Source organism: Centruroides vittatus, unplaced genomic scaffold (assembly GCF_030686945.1).
Source record: "Centruroides vittatus isolate TY-2023 unplaced genomic scaffold, ASM3068694v2 contig_367, whole genome shotgun sequence".
Classification (NCBI taxonomy): Eukaryota; Metazoa; Arthropoda; class Arachnida; order Scorpiones; family Buthidae; genus Centruroides; species Centruroides vittatus.
Window position 1 is genome coordinate 766,796 of NW_027122190.1, and position 20,237 is coordinate 787,032.

General features: G+C 30.0%; 1 protein-coding gene across 2 annotated transcripts in view; it reads left to right on the forward strand.

Moving 5' to 3' along the window:
- The window catches only part of CSN3 (COP9 signalosome subunit 3), a 34,858-nt gene extending 14,872 nt beyond the window's left edge, over positions 1 to 19,986 (forward strand). Inside the window, exons 2-15 of one of the 2 annotated variants that reach the window (XM_067270280.1) lie at positions 1,032 to 1,161; positions 3,438 to 3,550; positions 4,655 to 4,704; positions 5,408 to 5,500; positions 5,582 to 5,656; positions 5,745 to 5,849; positions 8,361 to 8,450; positions 18,468 to 18,518; positions 18,588 to 18,689; positions 18,767 to 18,838; positions 18,908 to 18,994; positions 19,063 to 19,176; positions 19,247 to 19,335; positions 19,405 to 19,986. In XM_067270280.1, coding sequence (XP_067126381.1) covers positions 1,032 to 1,161; positions 3,438 to 3,550; positions 4,655 to 4,704; positions 5,408 to 5,500; positions 5,582 to 5,656; positions 5,745 to 5,849; positions 8,361 to 8,450; positions 18,468 to 18,518; positions 18,588 to 18,689; positions 18,767 to 18,838; positions 18,908 to 18,994; positions 19,063 to 19,176; positions 19,247 to 19,335; positions 19,405 to 19,453 — 1,220 coding nt within the window. In that variant the 3' untranslated portion in view covers positions 19,454 to 19,986. The remainder of the gene's footprint in view (positions 1 to 1,031; positions 1,162 to 3,437; positions 3,551 to 4,654; positions 4,705 to 5,407; positions 5,501 to 5,581; positions 5,657 to 5,744; positions 5,850 to 8,360; positions 8,451 to 18,467; positions 18,519 to 18,587; positions 18,690 to 18,766; positions 18,839 to 18,907; positions 18,995 to 19,062; positions 19,177 to 19,246; positions 19,336 to 19,404) is intronic. The other variant, XM_067270279.1, reaches the window with a different exon arrangement.
- The last annotated feature ends 251 nt before the right edge of the window (positions 19,987 to 20,237 follow it).

Consider the following 20,237-nt stretch of genomic DNA (forward strand, 5'->3'; position numbering starts at 1 on the left):
CATATTTTATGTATATCTGTGGCTTTTGTGCAGAGGTTTAATAGTTATGAAGCAATTTCTTGTTTATATATGTATATACAAGATTCTTAGTAAAGTCCTACATTTACATAACTGACAAATGCAGATAGCTACAGTTATGAATGTGACATATAGTTATAGTAAAGTGACTATGTGCTACCAGATGAGACTGCTTGTGCACTCCTGGCAGTAAAATTAAGAAGTTAGTGCTCCTGTCTGGAAAATAATTCATGATATTGCCTATTCTTTTGTATTAAATCGATCTTACTCTACAACTTTGTACATCACGTACAAAGTTGTAGAGTAGGATCAATTTAATACAAAAGAGTAGGCAATATGCTTGAACAGAGAATGTGAAATGCTAATATTCACATCAAGTATACAGATGGTAAAATGTGTATTTCTTGTGTTTGTTCATGTGTTCTCATTCCTTTCTTGTGTGCTTCTTTACAATGAATGTATTTTTCATTATCCTGTGTCTTCAAGCTGCATACATTACTGTATGTAGTGTGTTTATGTAAAACTATGTAACTGGAGAAATTACCAACTCGTAATACACCCAAACTCCAGCAGTAATGTGCAATATTTACACTGTAGAATGAACATTTTCAGTCATTCTACAGTGTAAATATTCCACATTACTGCTGGAGTTTGAGTGTATTACATAAGTGTATAGTATGTTTTGCATGACAAACGTCACTGTATAAGAACTTTACTATGTATGCATCCTGTATATTGCTGTATTACGTAAACTTGCACTCATATGTTTTATAACGTTAGAAATTTTTTTAGATAAAATTCCTATATTTCTGTCTAATTATTTCTAAACCAGCTTTTTATATTAATTTTCATTTTTATGTGAAATACTTTATATTTTTATTGACACTATGAATAAAAAAAAATGATTTGTTTCAATAGAAATCAAATAAATTAAAATGAAATAAATCCATTGTCTTTTTACATAATAGATATTTTTCTAGATATATGTAAAATTTTAACTAATTTATTTACAGGTAATTTTGATTCGTTATGTGATTATATCAATAAAAGTACTGAAGTATTAGTTAAAAATGTTCCGCACTTGGACGACGTGTTGGCGACTTTAGACCTTCAAGAACATTCTTTAGGAATACTAGCGATTCTGTAAGTAAACACTGTAGTTACTCTTCTCTTTGTTTTTTATCAAACTATCATTCTTTCATTGTAATAGAAAATTTAGGAACAACAAACAAATTAAAATATTAAATCTCAGTGTTAACTTCAAACTGAATGGCACATTGATCATGGCAACAAAACTAAAATAGCGTAGCCAACTGATAGCTGTTAATGATGGTTTCTATACAAAAAGATAATAAATTTATACAGATATGAATTTTAAAACTGTTTTTCAGTGTTATTAGCCTTTACGCCAAGAAAATTACATAAACTAGTTTTAAAAAATCAAATATACTTTACAAGGACTTTCAATAACATTAGTTATCATTATCAGGCATTTACAGAAAAAGTACATTTACTATAAATTCAAAATAATAATAGATTTTTTATGTTTATTCTTCTAAAATAATTTTTATGTTTGTTGTTGTTATTCGTAATTACGTAAGAAAGTATATAATATTAATGAATTAAAAATCTTCAAAGTTGAACTGGATGAACGTAACATTAAGTGTAATTTCCGTCTACCTCAAAATAAGTCCATCAAATTTTACCATCTTTTTAATGTCTTTGACCCATTTCAAAAGTCTTCATCAGGAAATTAGAAAATAATGAAATGTTCATCAACTCTTGAAATAGGAAAATTTAATTTCAGAACAAATAGAATTGAAATTGGCTGTCATTCCCATACCATGCAATGTATGGATTGGGTATTCTCAAAACATGATCATACGATACATGATATGCACCCGACATCCGATTTAAATTGTATTTGATTCAAATTAAATTTCCCTGTTCAAAGATTCAACAAACATTCCATTGTGTTCTAATTTCTTGATGAAGAGTAGGTGGAAAATGTTAGAAAGGTAATAATTTTGATGAGTGCTAGATTAATTTTTGAGGTTGGTGGAGATTATACTTACTAATATTAATATAGTAATATAGTATATAGCAGGGGTGGCCAACAAGTCGATCGCCAAGCCAATTTTGGTCGATCGCTAGCGATGTCTTGACTTAATGTATTATATTTATAACTGAACGCAACTGTGTGCATGCAGTTATGACTCAACTCACAAGCAGTGAGTGCACTTCGTACTGAAACAGTGTATAAACATAGTATGTATTTCACACTTCCCCCTCCCCACTTAGACTATGCCTATGACAACAAGTCAATCGCAACACATTTTTACGATAAAAAGTAGATCTTATGAGCACAAAAGTTGGCCACCCCTGGTATATAGAATGTAATATATAATTAATATGATAAATAAAATAAAGTTTTACCTAATTATAATTAAAATGGTGAATTTAGCATAAGACTAAAGAATTTATCCAAGTATCTAATAAAGAATATTCAATGCTCTAAAAGGTCAAAGTCAGTTGGTTATATTGCTTGTTGATTGTTTACATGTGTTTTCCTAATGCATAAAAGCCTTGAATCTGGACAAGTTTGTAATAATTATATATTTGCTTATATTGGAACCAAACTCTTATGACACATCTATTTAATTTAGTACAGTATTTTGCTGCATCTGTTTGTAAATGTGGGCAGATGATGATTTGTATGATGTTTCTATGCATGAGGAGTAGATATTGGAAGAGTAATGATATAAGGAGATTTTGTACACCAAACTTTTCTATTATTGAAAAGTTGTCCCTATTATTAGATACATTTCTTCTGAAATTGGGCTAGGAACAAATGGGTAAGATATAATTGTTCTTTGGAATAATTTTATTATTTTGAAGGAGATACTTCCTAAGTTGGTGAATGATAACTTTGCTTTAGTGTCCATTTTGTAAACAGGGTAAAATGAGCATAATTTGAGAAAATTAAATTTACCGGATGAATAACTTGCATTTAAAGTGCCCAATAAAATTCATCTTAGTTCACCTCTGATGAAAGGAAGGCAATTCATGCACCACTCTATGAATTAGGGCAGAGATGGTCACATTTTTATAGAATTTAGATTGAAATGTACACAAAAGAATGATTGTGGGTTTTTCTATTAAAATTACAATTCACACTTTTGCATTTTATCATTATTTTGTAAAAATTCAGTCTTAAATTATTACAAAATATGACAATGAACTTAAGAGAGAAATGTTGAAATTAATTACGAGTAGTTTGAGTTAATTTTATGATTGATTTAGATTATAAGATGAGGTTATTGATCATGATTTAAATGTTAGTGATGATATATAAGTTAAAATCAGCATTGATTTATTGATATATAATTACGTAACTTTATGTTTTACTTTCTTTACAGTTGTGTTAAATTTAATTGTCCTGTTCTTTCTGAATATGAAGTTATGTATGCTCAAGTTCAAGAATTTATTATGGGCTGTAATGGTGAACAAGTGAGATTTGGAACAGATACATGTAAGCTAAACTTATTAAGTTATAAATATGACATCTGAAATAATTTATAATGAGAGTTTATTACATATATGTATTAACACTGAAAAATTTAAATCTTCAAAAGTGTGTCTCATTTCTGAACATTTTTGTTATCAGTTTGTATTAGGAGATAAATTATAAAAACTACTAACTTGCTTTATATAAAGTAGAATGAATTAAAGATGAAATATTTAACAAATCAACTAGCAAATTATTTAGAAGACTATATGTGAAAATAAGCTCTTAGCTCAAAATATTTAGAAAAATAGTTCATAATTCTTAAAGTTATCATATATGACTTAATGTTGTTTTATATATTAATTTAATTCTTGTGATATCATGGATATATTTTATCACATCTTATATAATTTATGTGCTTATCTGTAGATAGCATTGAACTTACAACAAATCACATTATAAAAAAATAATAAAGTAAGCCTGTAATGATGTACTTACTGCTAACATCATATTTAATATTAATAGAATGGAATGTGTTTATTATAATTATGGTCAAATATTGTTTATTTGGATCTCATTCATCTGAATTTCCAGAATATCTGGATTGATTTGAATAGTTGTTTTCTTTTTAATTTTTACACCTTTTGTGGTAAACTTATTTTTGCAATATGAGATCAATGAAAATTATTTACAACCTTAACCCGTTAACGCCCAGTAATGAATAAAATCCGTCTCCTCTTGAGATGTGATATATGACCTCCCTGTATCTCTCCACCCCTGGATCTTTAATTACCAAAATTTAATAGCATCAATGCTTCTTATGCACAAGCTACCATGCCAAATTTTGTTTCATAATCTTTTCCTTATCTTGAGATATTAAATGAAATACATACAAACATACATACATGTGCACACATGCAGATATACTTGCAGGAATTTTTTTTCTCAGTTTTTTGACTATTTTGAGATCAGGGGGTCTCAAAACATCAAGATTTGCTGAAAATGTGGAGGATTAAATTTGACATGATTCCAATACTTACCTGTGTAAATTTACATAACATCCAGGAAAGTAATAAAACTGAAAACTGGAGTCTGAAGTATTTAAGTATTTTTATGTTTTTTGTGTAGTTGCCGAATTATGTCATCTTCTGACACAGAGTCTTGTCGAAAGACAGCAGGTAAGATTTTTAATACAAAGACTGTTTCTTTTTCAATCTCTGATGGCCCATCAAATGTAAATAACAAAATAAATTTATTACCAAAAGTTAGGTACAAACATGGTTACTTTTCGACATAATCAGTATGAAGATTGAGGCATTTGTCTATCTGTGGATGAGCTTTGAAATCCCCTCTTCATAGAATGTTGCTGCCAGTGACTTGAGATGGCCTTAATAACGTTTTGAAGATTGTCATTGGTCTCAAGCTTCTGCCCTCCTAGCCACGTTTTCAGTTCAGGAAAGAGGTGGAAGTTTCACCACCTTTAAACACCCAACATATAGCCCCAACTTAGCATCAAGCGATTTCCACCTCTTTTCTGCACTGAAAACATGGCTAGGAGAGCAGAAGTTTGAGACTAATGACAATCTTCAAAACAACATTAGGGCTCATCTCAAGTCATTGGCAGCAACATTCTATGAAGATGGGATTTCGAAACTTGTTCACAGATAGACAAATGCCTCAATCTTCATACTGATTATGTCGAAAAGTAACCATGTTTGTACCTAACTTTTGGTAATACATTCATTTTGTTATTTACACTTGTCTTTGTTTTATAGACCATCGGAGGTTGAAAAAGAAACAGCCCTCATAATTTAGAAGTATTTAAATGTTTTATGACAAAAAGGCAATAGTTATATCAAACTTGACATTTTTTTCTTCCAGCCAATGAGAGGGATTGACTTATTATGTCATGCAATTAGTAAAATTCAATTGAATCCATCACAGCTGACTTCAATTCATGCAGATTTATGCCAGGTAACTTAACATATTGCACGTATTATGTTTATATGTATATGGGTGTGTGTTTTATATATTAATTTTTGTATATCTTTTTAGCTTTGTCTGTTAGCCAAATGTTTGAAACCAGCTTTACAATTCTTAGATATAGATATTACCGAAATTAGTAAAGAGGTAAGTTTTCTGCAAGATTCTAAGTAAATGATAATTTTAATATATTAATATTCATTACTTTTTATTAAGACAAAATTTAACTTTTTAGGGAGGCCATTATGATTCAAAACATTTTCTCTTGTATTATTATTATGGTGGAATGATATATACGGCTTTAAAGAATTATGAACGAGCTATGTATTTTTTTGAAGTGGTAAGTTGTTCAAAGTAATTGATAAATTCTACATCAAATTATTTGTATTTTAACATTTATTATGATAAAATAAAGTTTACATAAATGTAAAAAAAGACACAATAATATTTGAAACAAAATTTAGATGTTTGACTAAAGCATTAATTAATTTTTAATAACTGAACCAATATGAACTAGAAGTATTATCAGCTCGAGTAATTAGTATGTTTACACTTGTTTTTTGTTTTCAATATAGCACTTTTTTCATACATTATGAATTAGGTGCTGATATCTTTTAAATATCCATAAATATATATTATAATTCTAAATTAATATATGTGTCATACGATAAGGTTGATTTCTTTTGAGTGCATAATGTGCGCGATCCATAATTCTTCATTAACTGGACAACAAAGACATAAAACTTAGTAAGCAAATTAGCCTGTTTTCGAGGCGAGCAGACAACCTTCATAAATTAACAAAATGATTTAATTAGACGAACATTTTCTGTCTCCTTAATAGGCCAGCTTCAGGTTATACATCATAAATCAAAAGAATATGACATCCTATTAATAGAATGCATAGGCATTTGACAATACCTTCAGAATATATGATTATAATTTTATAACTTTTGTAATTGGCTGTAATATTTTTGTGTTTAATTTGCTGATATTTTATAACAATCTTTGATGTAAAAAATTTAAAAATCATTCTTATAAAATATTTAAATTTTGGAATGTATAACAAAATTATTGAACATCTAGGCCAGTGATTCTCAACCTTTTTTTCGTCATGATACACTTGTAACCAGTGTTACCGGCAGTTACCGGTAACACTGGTTACAATTTCCAAGTGTGCTCTAGGAAGGTAGTACCGATTAAACTACTTGTCTGATGTTGCTTATGTATGGATATTTGCAGTGGCGGAACACTTCAAAAATCTCCGGCACAGTGGTTGAGAATCACTGGTCTATTAATAGATCATCATATTTCTTTTAGTTTATGTTGTATGATTTGAAACTGGCCTATTAAGTAGGCCAAAAATATTTATATAATCAAATCATTTTGTCAGAATTTAGGAAGATCAATCTGTCTTCTTGTATTTTTTATTTTAGTTTATGAAAAATTTAAATAGCCTGTCTTTATTTCATTTATCCAAATTAATCATTATTTATTGAATATGAAGCGTTATCATCATCTTTTTATTTAGAGTTTTTTCCTCTTAAATCGGAACTCAACAAAACAGTTTTTAATACAAAAAGTAAATATAATTAAGAATACAGTGGTGCCTCGTATAACGGATGCTGCGAATAACGGACTTTCTGTTTGGCCGTTACGTGACTCGAGCAACAGACTGGCTGTGAACAACAGACTTTCCGGCATAATTGGTGACTGCTCCATGGATGCGTTCTTTAATAGCGGTCTCTCTGCGTCTCCACTACTACGAGAGTGCACTGCTGTTTGTAGGCATTTAGGAACGACGGTGAAAGAAAGAAAGATGGCAGCGCCTGCACTATCGATAGTATCGTGATGGAGGAATCTATAATTCTAAAATATGAGCTTTTAAAGGCAAAAGAAGGGTTCCAATTGTAAAATTTAACCATAAAATGGATTATTTGTTGAAAGAGCATTCAAAATAGCCACGAAAAAAATTAGAACGCCAGCTACCATTCGAAAAAAATTCGTAAAGACACTTGCATCACCACGTGCGCTAACTCTCGCTTTCACAATTTCTAAATTTTCATTCATAAAACCACATTATGGACCCGGAAACGAAACTATCTGAGCCATGGAAGACGTCGTGTCGTTTTCCACCATAAACTACTGCTACAAGCGGCCATTTTTGTCGTTCGACGGCACGCACTCCCACCGGAATTTAGGAACGCGTTCCTCAGGCATTTTTAAACGGATGTCGCTTGCGCAGAGTTACGCGGAGGAATAAAAGAACGCACCCTCGTGTTCATTTTTTTATGATGCAGTACAGTTATTTTATGCTGCGGAACGAATTAGATGTTTTAACATGTATTTCTATGGGAAAATGCATTTCGTATAACGGACGTTTCACTTAACAGACGTGCACCTGGAACGGATTAAGTACGTTATATGAGGCACCACTGTATTTAAAATTTTAAGCTTATATTTTTGTGATGTAAAATCATTGCATCTGTTTATATAAATTCTTTAAACATATTTATATTTTAAAAAATAAATAATAAACACTAAATAATGTAAAGTGGATAGTTTTTATTTTGTGTAGATCTATTAAAATTGAATTTAAATTTGATCTACGTAAGAATATATTATATAAATAAGGAGATTAAAGTATCTAATGTAATATTTAAAACAGCATAATTCAAATTTTGAGTTGCATAAAATAAAAAATCTTTTATAATTAATGTTAAAGAAACATTAGTAGTGAGCATTATTCAATTATTTTTATAATAGATGCATCACAACTTTAATAGAATATTTAATAAGTTAAAATATATTTAAATGAATCAATGAGATACTAATTTTCTTGTTTACTTTTTAGGCTATTGCTACACCAAGCATGGCTGTTAGTCATATAATGTTAGAAGCATATAAAAAATATATTCTGGTAGCTTTGATTTTACAGGGAAAAGTAAGTATTGTAGTTTAAATACCATTTAATTTTTTTGCAGTTTTAATGATACATAGGCAGTATATTGAATTCAATTATTCAATTGATTATTACTTTTACTAATCGACTGCAATGTAAAAAAAATTGTAGACCTATAAATTTCCACTGTCGTCCATTGTCTGTCTGGCTTTCTTTCTTTAATCTTTAGAATGGAATTAGATAGATGAAATCAGAGACCAGATATGAAAAGTTTAGGGGCAAGAGGCACCAATTAACTTCCAATGCAAACCAGAAGTCATGTTATTTCAATTCAAAAATTTTTCTCTGTAAGGAGTTAGATCAGTGGTTCTTAACCAGTGTTCTGCGGAACACTGGTGCTCCGTGAACTTAGAGAAAGTATTCCGCCAAAATTTGAAAATCAGTGAAAAATTAAAACAGTTATTAATCAAGGGAAAAAGTTTTAAAAAATAGTAACAGTATCTAAAAAGTGCAAATATTATCATATAAAGTTGGCAATTGCTAAAAATTTAAAACCACACATCATAACAGAGCATCTGATTTTACCACCATGAAATAGTTCAAATTATGTTGGTGATGATGCAAAAAAAGAAATTATAAAAATTTTTAATTTGGACGACATAATAAAAAACAATTATAAATATGTCAGATGATATTGAGAAAACATTTACTAATAAGCTTTCAGAACAATACTTTGCTTTACAAATTGATGAGTCCACTGATATCAGCAGTATAGCTCACATACTAGGATTTGTTCGTTTCATTGATGAAAACAAAATATTGAACAATTTTTATGCTGCAGACAAATTACCAGACGCAGAACAGGACAGGATATTTTTGACTCCATTTCGTCATATTTAGATAAATTTAACACAACATGGGACCAATGTGTAGGAATCTATCTGTACCAATGGTGCTCCTTTAATGGTTGGTTCTATTAAAGGATTTATTATTTTTGCAAAGAAGGAAAACCTTAATATTATATCTACACACTGCTTTTTACACCAAGAATCACTTGTCTCAAAAACATTACCTATGACATTAAAATTTGTATAAGACCAAATTGAAAATATGATAAACTATGTCAAATTGAAACTCTTACAAACATGCCTATTTAAAAAACTTTGTGCATCTATGGAAGCTCAGCATGAATCTGTACTTTTACATACTGAGGTAAGGTGGTTATCACAAGGTAAAGTCCTAAACTGAATTTTAGAACTTAAGGATAAATTGCCAACGTTTTTCAGAACGAAGGAAATGATATTTTTTAAAACTATTCTTACAAACAATATTTGGTGTATTGAAATGACATATTTAGCTGATATCTTCAATTATTTAAATAACATGAATATGGTATTCAAGGTAAAAACAAAAATATTTTAACATTTACTGACAAACTCAGCATTTCAAAAAAAAATATCATTTTGGAGAACATACATAATTAAAAAAAACTCTAGATATGTTTCCTTCAGTTCAAAATAACAATATCAAAGAAATAATTCCTATTATAACAACATTTAGTACATTTAGTATTATTAGCGAGGTTGAGGCCGAAGTTTTAAACACAAAAACATGTACGTCGGACATTCGGTGCCGCTTTCCTGTAAGCCTAGAAGTTTGACAATGGTGTTTGGAATGTTGAACATGATTCCACTGACTTTCCAAATGCCATTGTCAAACTTCTAGGCTTACAGGAAAGCAGCACTGAACGTCTGACATACACGTTTTTGCGTTTAAAACTTCGGCCTCAACCTCGCTATTAAAAGAAAAAAATTGCGAAATACTTTCCCACATTGAATATCAAAAATTATGATTGGATACAAAATCCATTTTCTGCGGTGAACATATAAAGTTGAGTTTGAGAAGAGGAAGAATTCGTGTCAATGCATCATACTCTCAAAATGAAATTTTCTGAAATAATGGTTGAATTTTTGAATCTCTGTTCAAATCGAGTTTAAAACTACACTCAAACCTGTTTTTGTGCGGTCTTTTTTGTGCGATTTTTTATATGTTCAATGTGTTTTGTGCAGTATATCAATTTGATTGAAATTCATATACCACACACAAAACAAATTGCACAAATAAAAAATTGCATAAAAAAAGACCGCACAAAAACAGGTTTGAGTGTATTTCTAAAAAAGCGATTAAAATTTTATTACAATTTTTAACATCATACTTATGCGAGCTTGGTTTTTCAAACATTAACGAATATTAAGACAAAGAAATGTGAAAGACTGACAAATATAGAAGAAGAAATGAGAGTAGCTATTTTACATATAAGACCAGATATTGAAAACATTTGTAAGTCATCAGGCCCAAATATTCCATTAAAAAATTGACAGTGTTTTTTTAAATTTCATTTACTGATTACATATCAGTCAATAACAAATAACAATGTAAGTAAAAATTATTTACAAAAAACATGGCCGGCGTTATTACATTTAATAATATAAAGAATATAATACGACATTTACAAAGTTAAAAACTTTGTGTCTTGTCCTTCTTTTCGCCGTATTACACCATCAGCAGTCCTCAAGTCCTCACAGTCCCTCGGAGACGACCTTTCTTTTGAGGCTACTGCCTACGGCGAAAAGAAGGGCTTTTCGCTGTAGGCAGTAGCTATTGTAACTTCTATTGTATTCTATTGTAATCTATTGTAACTTCTCAAAAGGTTGAAAAAGTTAGAAGTATACACACCCATGGATCAGTACTCTAGGACATTCCAGTACAACTCAGAGCCTTCAACAAAAACATTATAGAACTTGTTAAAAGAAAACATCTCAAACGTTATTTTCTGAATATTCCAGACCATTCTCTCTCGTTCCACCACACCCCACAAGATGGCACTAGTCTCCCCGGGAGCCAGCGTGACAATGTTATGCAACATAAAAAGTATTTACTGTTTTATTTTACGACTATGTTTCACAAAAATCTTGTAAACTTGTAAATGTTCTGTGATTCTGAAAAGGTTAAGAACCACTGAGTTAGATAGATGATAGTATGACTCTGTTGCTAACAGGAAAAGTATTATGTACAGAGGCAAGACACTACTAATTTGGGGTGGAGAACATATATTTTAAATTAAATTTAAAAAATATGATTAAAAATTGCAGCCTGGCATTGTGATGATGTCACAATAAATAATTGCTCATTATGTATTTTTATTTATTATTTGATTTATCAATATAGTTGAATAGAGTGGATATTTATGTAAATTTAAACATTATTTTGATAGTGCCAGACAGGCTATAAATTAAGCCAAATGATCTTGCTGAAACTATCTGTCTACTTTTTGGCTATGTTAATAATAAATTATTAATTAATTCAAGTAGAGGTTGAAGTAGAGGTATTAATTAATTTTAATTATTAATGTAGCCCAAAAGTAGACTGATAATTTTAGTAAGATTGTTTGGCTTAATCAATTAAAATTTGGTTATGAGTTGTTTATGTATATAGAGGCTATAAAGTTTACGTATACATACATAATTATGACATTTAATAAATATGACATTTACAAATTTTGAATTTTATGTGTACATAGATAAAATTTAAAATTTGTAAATGTCAACTCTATGTTAATATTTATAGGTTTTCAAATTTCATGCAAATGAAGTTTACAAAGCTTCGTTAAAATGAAATCCTATGTTACTGACAATTTCCAGTAAAAATATTTTCAAGTGAAATAAATAAACCAGAAAAGAATTAAGAATATGAATGGCATTTTTAAATTTCTAAGCGTTTGATATAATTTTTAATTATGAAAAATATTATGCTATTTTGGAAATTAAGTAAATTAAGGAAGACAACAAGGATGCAAAGTCAACTTTTATGTGAAATAATAAAAATATTTACTGCAATAAATATAAGATATAAAAGTCTTCAAATAATAATATTTTTTATTATTTTAACATACTTTGTTATAAGTTATATAAATACTAGCTGATGTACTCAGCAATGCTTGGATCTTCTTAAAATATTAAACAGGTTTGAAAAATTCATGTTAGTTGGTGAGTATATGCATTGAATAATTTCTTGGGTTTCAGTGTCAACAAATTTCAATAAAATACTACGGAACAAGTTCATAGGAAAGTATATAAATAAAATGAAAGATAAATTTCTCAAGCAGTTAAGAGAGAACAACACAAAATTCAATGTCACCATCCAAATGAAAACATGTCTGCAAAGGCCACAAACAAAATTGTTTTTCCATTTATAAAAATATGAATTATTTTAAAGTTAGAAAGAAGTCCTGTGTTACACTTCAAAAGGGATTCTTTGTTTGTTTAAAGTATGTTACCTGGATGTTACACATGCTAAGATTATCACTCAAGTGTTATCAGGTGCATTAGTCATTTCAACATGACTAACAGTTCAGAAGGTTGGTACAGAAAGGGAAGACCAAGGAAAACTATCATGCAAAATGACCACAGTCTTATTCAATTGAGCTTGAAAGTGTGTCTAAATGGCAGTTATGCAGCTCTCTTACTTTTTCCAATGGACAACAAATTGCACACTGAAAGAAAATCGCTTAAAAACCAAAAATCTACAAAGAAGACTTTCATTAATAAAAAACAGAGGACCAGCATTTACAGTGGCCATGCAATCATAAAGGGCAGACTATGGATCAGTGGCATAAAGTCGGGCAGAGTGACAAAACAAAAATCTGTCTGATATCTGACAAAGGAGTAGCATTTGTATGATGTCAAAAAAATGACTGAACAGTACAATATGGTTTAAATCTAATAGTAAAGTGTACTACTATCATTATTATAAGGATTACATTTCAGCTCATAGATGGAAACAAATTGTTGGAGGTAAAATCTATGCTATCCAATATATTCATCTATTAAAGATCAAAAGGCTTTGTCATGTTTGAAAATAGCAATTTTATCTTTTAGAATGACAATGAATCCTTCCATTGAACGCAAATAATTGACAGGTTACTTGTTTTAAAATTACGCTGGAGTTTGCAATAGCTTGCACAATCACCACATCTTAATCTGATTGTAAACTTTTGGATGAAACTGAAAAATAAGATAATTGCAAAGAATCCATCAAACTAATTACAGAAAGTAAATTAATTGAAGCTATAATTTCATGTTGGTATCATCTAAAATTATAGGATTTACTTTAAAAGTTTGTGAGTAGTATGCTTGGAAAATATGTTTTAGTAATTAAAAGTGAAGGCTTTCCAATTAAATATCAATTGTTTGTACATCTTCAAACATATCTAATGTTTACTGACTAAAGGTAAAAGCATCATTGAGTTTCAGTTTTGTATTTTTTCTTTCACCTGACTTTTTGTAATTTGCAATTTTCAAGGAATATTTATGTTATCATTGATTTTTCATTTTCTCATCCTACAACTTGCTGATTTATTTTAATTCTGTCAAGAGTTTTAAATTCCTTATAAAAATAGTCTTCAAATGGATGTATTATTTATTATGTTTAGAACTGGTAAGTAATCCTCATGGCTCTCTAACATATATAAAGACAGACTATAATATATATGCACTCTCACAGTGCACTACAGATAAGCAACAGTTGCAGGGTAACAGACCATCCAACTTTCAACAGTATACAACATCATCTCCAATTTCTCAAACATGCAGGAAATACAATAGTCTTTTACTGGCTGCTCGGTCACATAGGAATCCAAAGAAACGAAACAGTGACTAACTTGCAAAACAAAAACGAAACAGGAACCAAACAAGAACGTTCTGACCATACTGTAAAGACCTGTATATCTACAAATGGCAAGAGGAGTAAGACAAACTACATAGCATAAAACCAGATTTAATAAAATGGACAACTAGCGAGCAGAACAATTGGAAAGAAGAAATTGTACTTGCCCAAATGAGAACAGGATATACACAACTCACATAACTATCTAATAACAAGGGATATCCACTACAGTGAAACTTCCATTAACAGACACAAATAGTGGACAACTCTACTTAATCAACATTTTTAAAATCTCCAGATCCTCCAAATAGAACATCTGTTATATTTACTTTTAAATAGTAGACACTGTCGTCTTCAACCAATCTTATGAAAACACAATGTTCCATCTTCAATATTATGAAACAATTAATTATTTTAAAACGAAAACAAGGAATTGGTTCAAATACTCTTTCATATGATGAATTTTGACTGAAGGCATCAAATAAAGACTGGCTGAGGAGGAACCCTGGCTGAAAATAGGAGTGGAGGAAGAGACAGGTTGTAAAAAGCCAAATAATATTCTTTATCTATTATAGAGGACTAATTTGGTTAAGTTGTCAAGCACCAATTATCATATGTATTAATGTTATTAAACTGTAATGTTGTTGGAATTAAGCTTATTTACCAAGAAACCATAAATCTTTCTTGACGCAACAAGAGCCATAGTACAGTAGTAATGAAAAAGAAACTTAAAATAGTTATGACAATAGTATTTATGTGGTGAAAGTTCAAAGGTCATTTTACAAAGACAATTGCCTACCACTTTATAAGGTAGGAAGGTATTTGGTATTCTTGTATTTATAACATCATTTATGATCTTAACTGTCACTTACAGTTGTGGCCCATTGTTTAGGACCAAACATGGTTATGGCAAAAATCATTGATTAAATACAAAAAAAAATGGAAATAAATAAACAATTATTCAAAAATCCAATTGTTTGTATTTGTATAAGACATTTATAGAACATAAAATAATTTGCATAATTTGTTGCGGAAAAATTACGAGTTGTTTAGCAATACACCCACATACATCTGGTCATTAATTCAGTCACAATAAATCCTACAAAGTAAGTACATTCCAGAAACTTACTAAAACATATCAAAACAATTGAAATGTAAGTAAAGTAATATATATTTTCTGCTTCAAGATGGGCAGAGGAAAGAATTTGAGTGCTGAACTTTATCAAAAAATTGTAAGTCTTCATAGTAAAAATATCAGCTATGCCAAAATTGCAACAACATTGGGGTGCAGCAAAACATCGTGTATTCGTGCAGTGAAGCTATGGCAAGAAACTGGATGTCTTTTGGATCAGCCTAAATCTGGAAGACCGAGAAAAACCACCAAATGTACAGATTATAGAATTCAGAGTATAGCAGAAAAAATCACACATTAACATCAACTTCAAATTTAAAAATGATAAAATGTGGGATGCCTGAACTTAGTACCTGTACCATTAGGCGTCGATTAAATGAATTTAATCTATTTGGGCGAGTTGCAAGGAAGAAGCCACTCGTATCACTGAAAAATAGACAAGCTTGTCTGAAGTTTGCTCGTGAACACTTGACCTGGACAAGTCAAAACTGGCAGTGTGTGCTGTGGTTGGATGAAACGAAGATAAGTCTGTTTAGGAGTGATGGTTGCAAATACATAAGAGGACAAAAAGCTGAGAAATTTCGTCCTAATTGTATTCAACCCACTGTAAAGTTTGGAGGTGGATATGCAATGGTGTGGGGATGTTTTTCTTCGTATGGAATTGCACCCATTCACCTCATAAATGGGATAATGGACTGATTTCAATATAAACAAATTCTGGAAAACATAATGCTGCCATTTGCTGACGATAATTTGCCTCTGAAGTGGATTTTCTAACAAGACAATGATCCAAAGCACACCAGTAAACTTGTCAAAAAAATTGTTTCAGGACAACCATCTTAGGATAATGGAATGTCTCCTTGATGACAGCTGTAGAAGGTGCAAAGTTTCCATTTTAAGCTGTGTCATTATGGATCCATCCATCAGGTTAAACTTCTTTTCATCACTGAGTATAACAGGTAACCGTTTGTCCTTGCAACATATATGCAATTTGTCCCACTATATCTGACCTTGTTTGCAATGAGGCTTTAAACATGCACATATACGAAAAGCATGATTATTACATCATAAACATCAATGAACTGTATCTTTTGGCACAGGAGGGGATAAAGCAGGGGAAATTTGATGCAGCGATTTATCTTAATCAGATTCTAACCTCAAAATCAATTGATCATCTCATCGCTCGATACTTGTGGTTGTCCACAATGTGTTTTTATTACAGCTGTTTTCATTTGATGAAACTTAACAAATTTCAGTCCTACTATTTGTTTTACAAGGATTGCAAAACAAATGAGATGCAAATAACTGAAAATACTCTCCGATTTTAAACATTATACTTTAGCCACGTCAACTTGAGGAAACTATACTCTGCATGGCATTTTGCCGACAGCACAAAGCTAAAATTATCTGCAATTTGTAATGTCTTGGGAAATATGTCACATGTCCAGAACTAGGATGTGCAAATTTCAGACTTTTTGACATAGAAAGATGAATTATCTGAATTTCCATAGTTTAGAGATAAAAATAAAATAATACAAGTTTTTGGTAAGTTTTATTGTAGGAAAAACTGAGAATCTACTCTCCATAAACTTTTAAGATGGATCTTAGTTTTAATGAAAGTAAAACAACTATTACATAATGTAAGAAGAGAATAATAATATTTATTGAATGTCAAAAATCAGAAATATGTCCGATAATTGATACATGGCCCAATTACATAATTTAAAATAGTGACGGCATAAAACAATCGTCCTGTAAATCGCCGATTCCTAAAATGGATCCTACCCTACCACCCTCAAAAGGTTGGTAAAAGACACACGGTATTGCTGGAATGCAAAGGATGGTAGGGGTGTTGGAATACAAGGGGGCAATATAAGCATTATAACTTATACCCACCCGAAAGGGGGAAATAGTTTAAAAAGTTTGGGAAATGTTGCCGTAAATAAAAAGCCATAAAAATTATCAGTTTAACAAGAAAATATCTTAGACACATCTGTAAAAAAAATGTTAAAATTCCAAACAGTTAAGTAAACAAGAAACAGTTGATTCTAAAGCAATAATTTTTGGAAAATTGTTTGCATTTGTCTCAATGAACATTTTACAAAGTTAAAAAATTAAAATTAAATTGTATCTCATTACAAAATGGGAATGAGCTCGTAAAAGTAGACAGAGGAATGGAATTAATTGAATATATGATTATCAAGAAACATAATACTGAAAAATCCAGATGTTTGATAGATTTTGTAGCAATAAGTTTTTCTTTGGCGTTGAAACATGAATAAATATCGTTTTGACTTCAGTGTCAAAATATCATAATCAATTAGGTCATCTGTAGGATTCAAAAAATTATATATATTTTAAACAAACTCGTTAATTCTAAGATGTACAGTACTTTGATTCCGACTTACCAGACAAAAGCAAAGTATCGGTTACTTTGGAAACGAAACTGTTAGTTTTCAGGATGTTGTATTATGGATTTTTACAGGTCAAGTCACTTTTGCAAGAAAGAAATTTTATTATTCAGCCATTTTGTAGATCAAATAAGAAAAAAGTAAGGTCAAAAAACTTACCGATCAACAACATTTAAGTAAAAAAGTGAATTAAAACTCTTAAATGGAAGAAAATAGCATTAGTATAAACAAAAAAACTTGCAAAATCAGTATCGAGAATAATTTTGTATCTTATAAAAGCAAAGGAAGTCAAGTAAAGTATTAAGAGTGATTTTTGAATGCAAGATCCAAAGGTTTTCTTTTGCGTATAATGTTTATTTCCAATCAGTTATTTAAAATAAAGTAAAATCTAATTGTTACAGGTAATTTGCATAATTTTATTAACATGATTCTCTTTCGTTTAATAAGAATAATAAATGTAAAACAGTATTAATATTTTTTCTAGTTTTTACCATATTCATTGTTTATTCATTATATTCTACTCAATATTCTATTTGTATTTTTGAATGCTGACGTTTAATTGAATAGTTATGATGATACTAAACTTTTTGTTAGGTGTTTTATTTTTGTGTGTTTATGTATATATATATAACTTATTCAATATAAATATCACATGATGATTTATCACCTATCATGTTGCCTAACAATTTTACCTCTTGAAAGCTATTCAATTGTATTAACTTTTTTTTGTTTTTTTTTTAGCTGCCTTGCCTTTGTTTTATTATGTTGTAATGAATAATGATTATCTTTTAGGTACCTACATTACCTAGATATACATCTCAAGTAGTCGGAAGATTTATAAAAGTAAGCATTATTTTTTCCGTCATTAATATTTTCAGTTAGAAAGATTGATAAACATTGCTTTCTTTATAGCCACTAAGTCAACCTTATCACGATTTAGCTACCGCATACACTACGAACAGTCCAGATGAAGTTAGAAATATCGTCAACAGGCACTCGGATACGTTCTTGCGGGTTAATTTAATCTTCAGACTTAGCCTTCACTTTACCAGAGTTAAATGATAGTTACATTAAATTCTTTTCATTTGTAGGATAATAATATGGGGCTAGTTAAACAATGCTTAGCTTCACTTTATAAGAAGAATATTCAAAGACTTACAAAGGTAAATTTTGATATTTTGAAGTATGTCAGTGTTGCATTTTGAATTTATTTTATTTTTTATCATTTATAGACATTTCTTACATTATCCTTAAGCGATATGGCAAATAGAGTTCAGCTCTCGGGTCCGAAGGAAGCCGAGAAATATATCTTACACATGGTAAATAAAAAATTTAAGCATTGTGTTAACTCGATAGAAGTCACTTAATATATTTTAAAACTATTTAGATCGAAGACGGAGAAATTTTTGCTTCAATAAATCAGAAAGACGGAATGGTGGTATTCTTAGATAATCCCGAAAAATATAATACTCCAACGATGTTTAAAAGATTAGAGGAAGAGGTTATGGGCTTTTCCTATTTGTTTTCTTTGCAAAACTTCATTGTATTAAGTAAAAAATCTCCTCTTACAGATGAGAAAATGCATTCAACTAGACGATAAATTGAGGCAAATGGATCACGAAATAGCAATGAATCCCAAATACGTTCAAAAGGTAAAAATGTAATTCAATTTTGATCTTTTTTATTGTGGAAAAATATCGCTAGGAAAACTGACAAATGTGTGTTGCAGAGTTCGGGAATGCAAGACGACGACCTTCCTGCTAGCACGGGATCCCTAACTGCAGCAAAAGTTCCAACTTACTCTATGTAAACAAATAAAATCATAGTTTACTTAACTATATTTTTGAGTTGCAGATAATATGTATTAACAATTGCGAATATTTATTTGTACGATATGTTGAACCGTCTGCAATAAATTTGAATTTTTTTAAAATTAAATATTGCTTGTTGAATGGAGAAGTTGTTTACATTTTGCAATTTGATTCTAAAATTTGATATGCGGGGATTATCGTAGACGAGAAGTCAAACGAGTTTGTCGGAATGACCTTGTAATTGCGTAATCGCACGTATATTTTGATTTTATGTTGTTTCGAATTAATTTCTATAGTAAACAAGAACTCTTGTTCTTACTATAATTGAAATAGGGACAATGTTTGTTTCAAATTTTTCAGTAGAAACTATCAGTAATTTCATTTTCTATATGTTAAACAGCTTGTACGAAAGAAATGATTGTAGATGATTTAATTTGAAGCTCGCAGACCTAAAAGAATTTACTGTTAATTGTAGTTAAATAAAATTTTAATATGTTTTATACTTGTTTTACTATAGATCTATATCTTTTATTATAATCTATTATTACTAGGAAGATAAAGCAAAAACAGAAATGAAGGTCATATATATTCTCATCCTGTTTTAGCCTCTGGCGTTATAGAGGGTCAGGCCAATTGGGATGTCACCTATTTTCCTAGAGTACATTAGCTTCAAAGAACAAATCTGGTATTAAGTATAAAAAGTAATTGCCGATAATTATCGGTTTTTTGTCTTGAAAGAAAACTCGGAAGT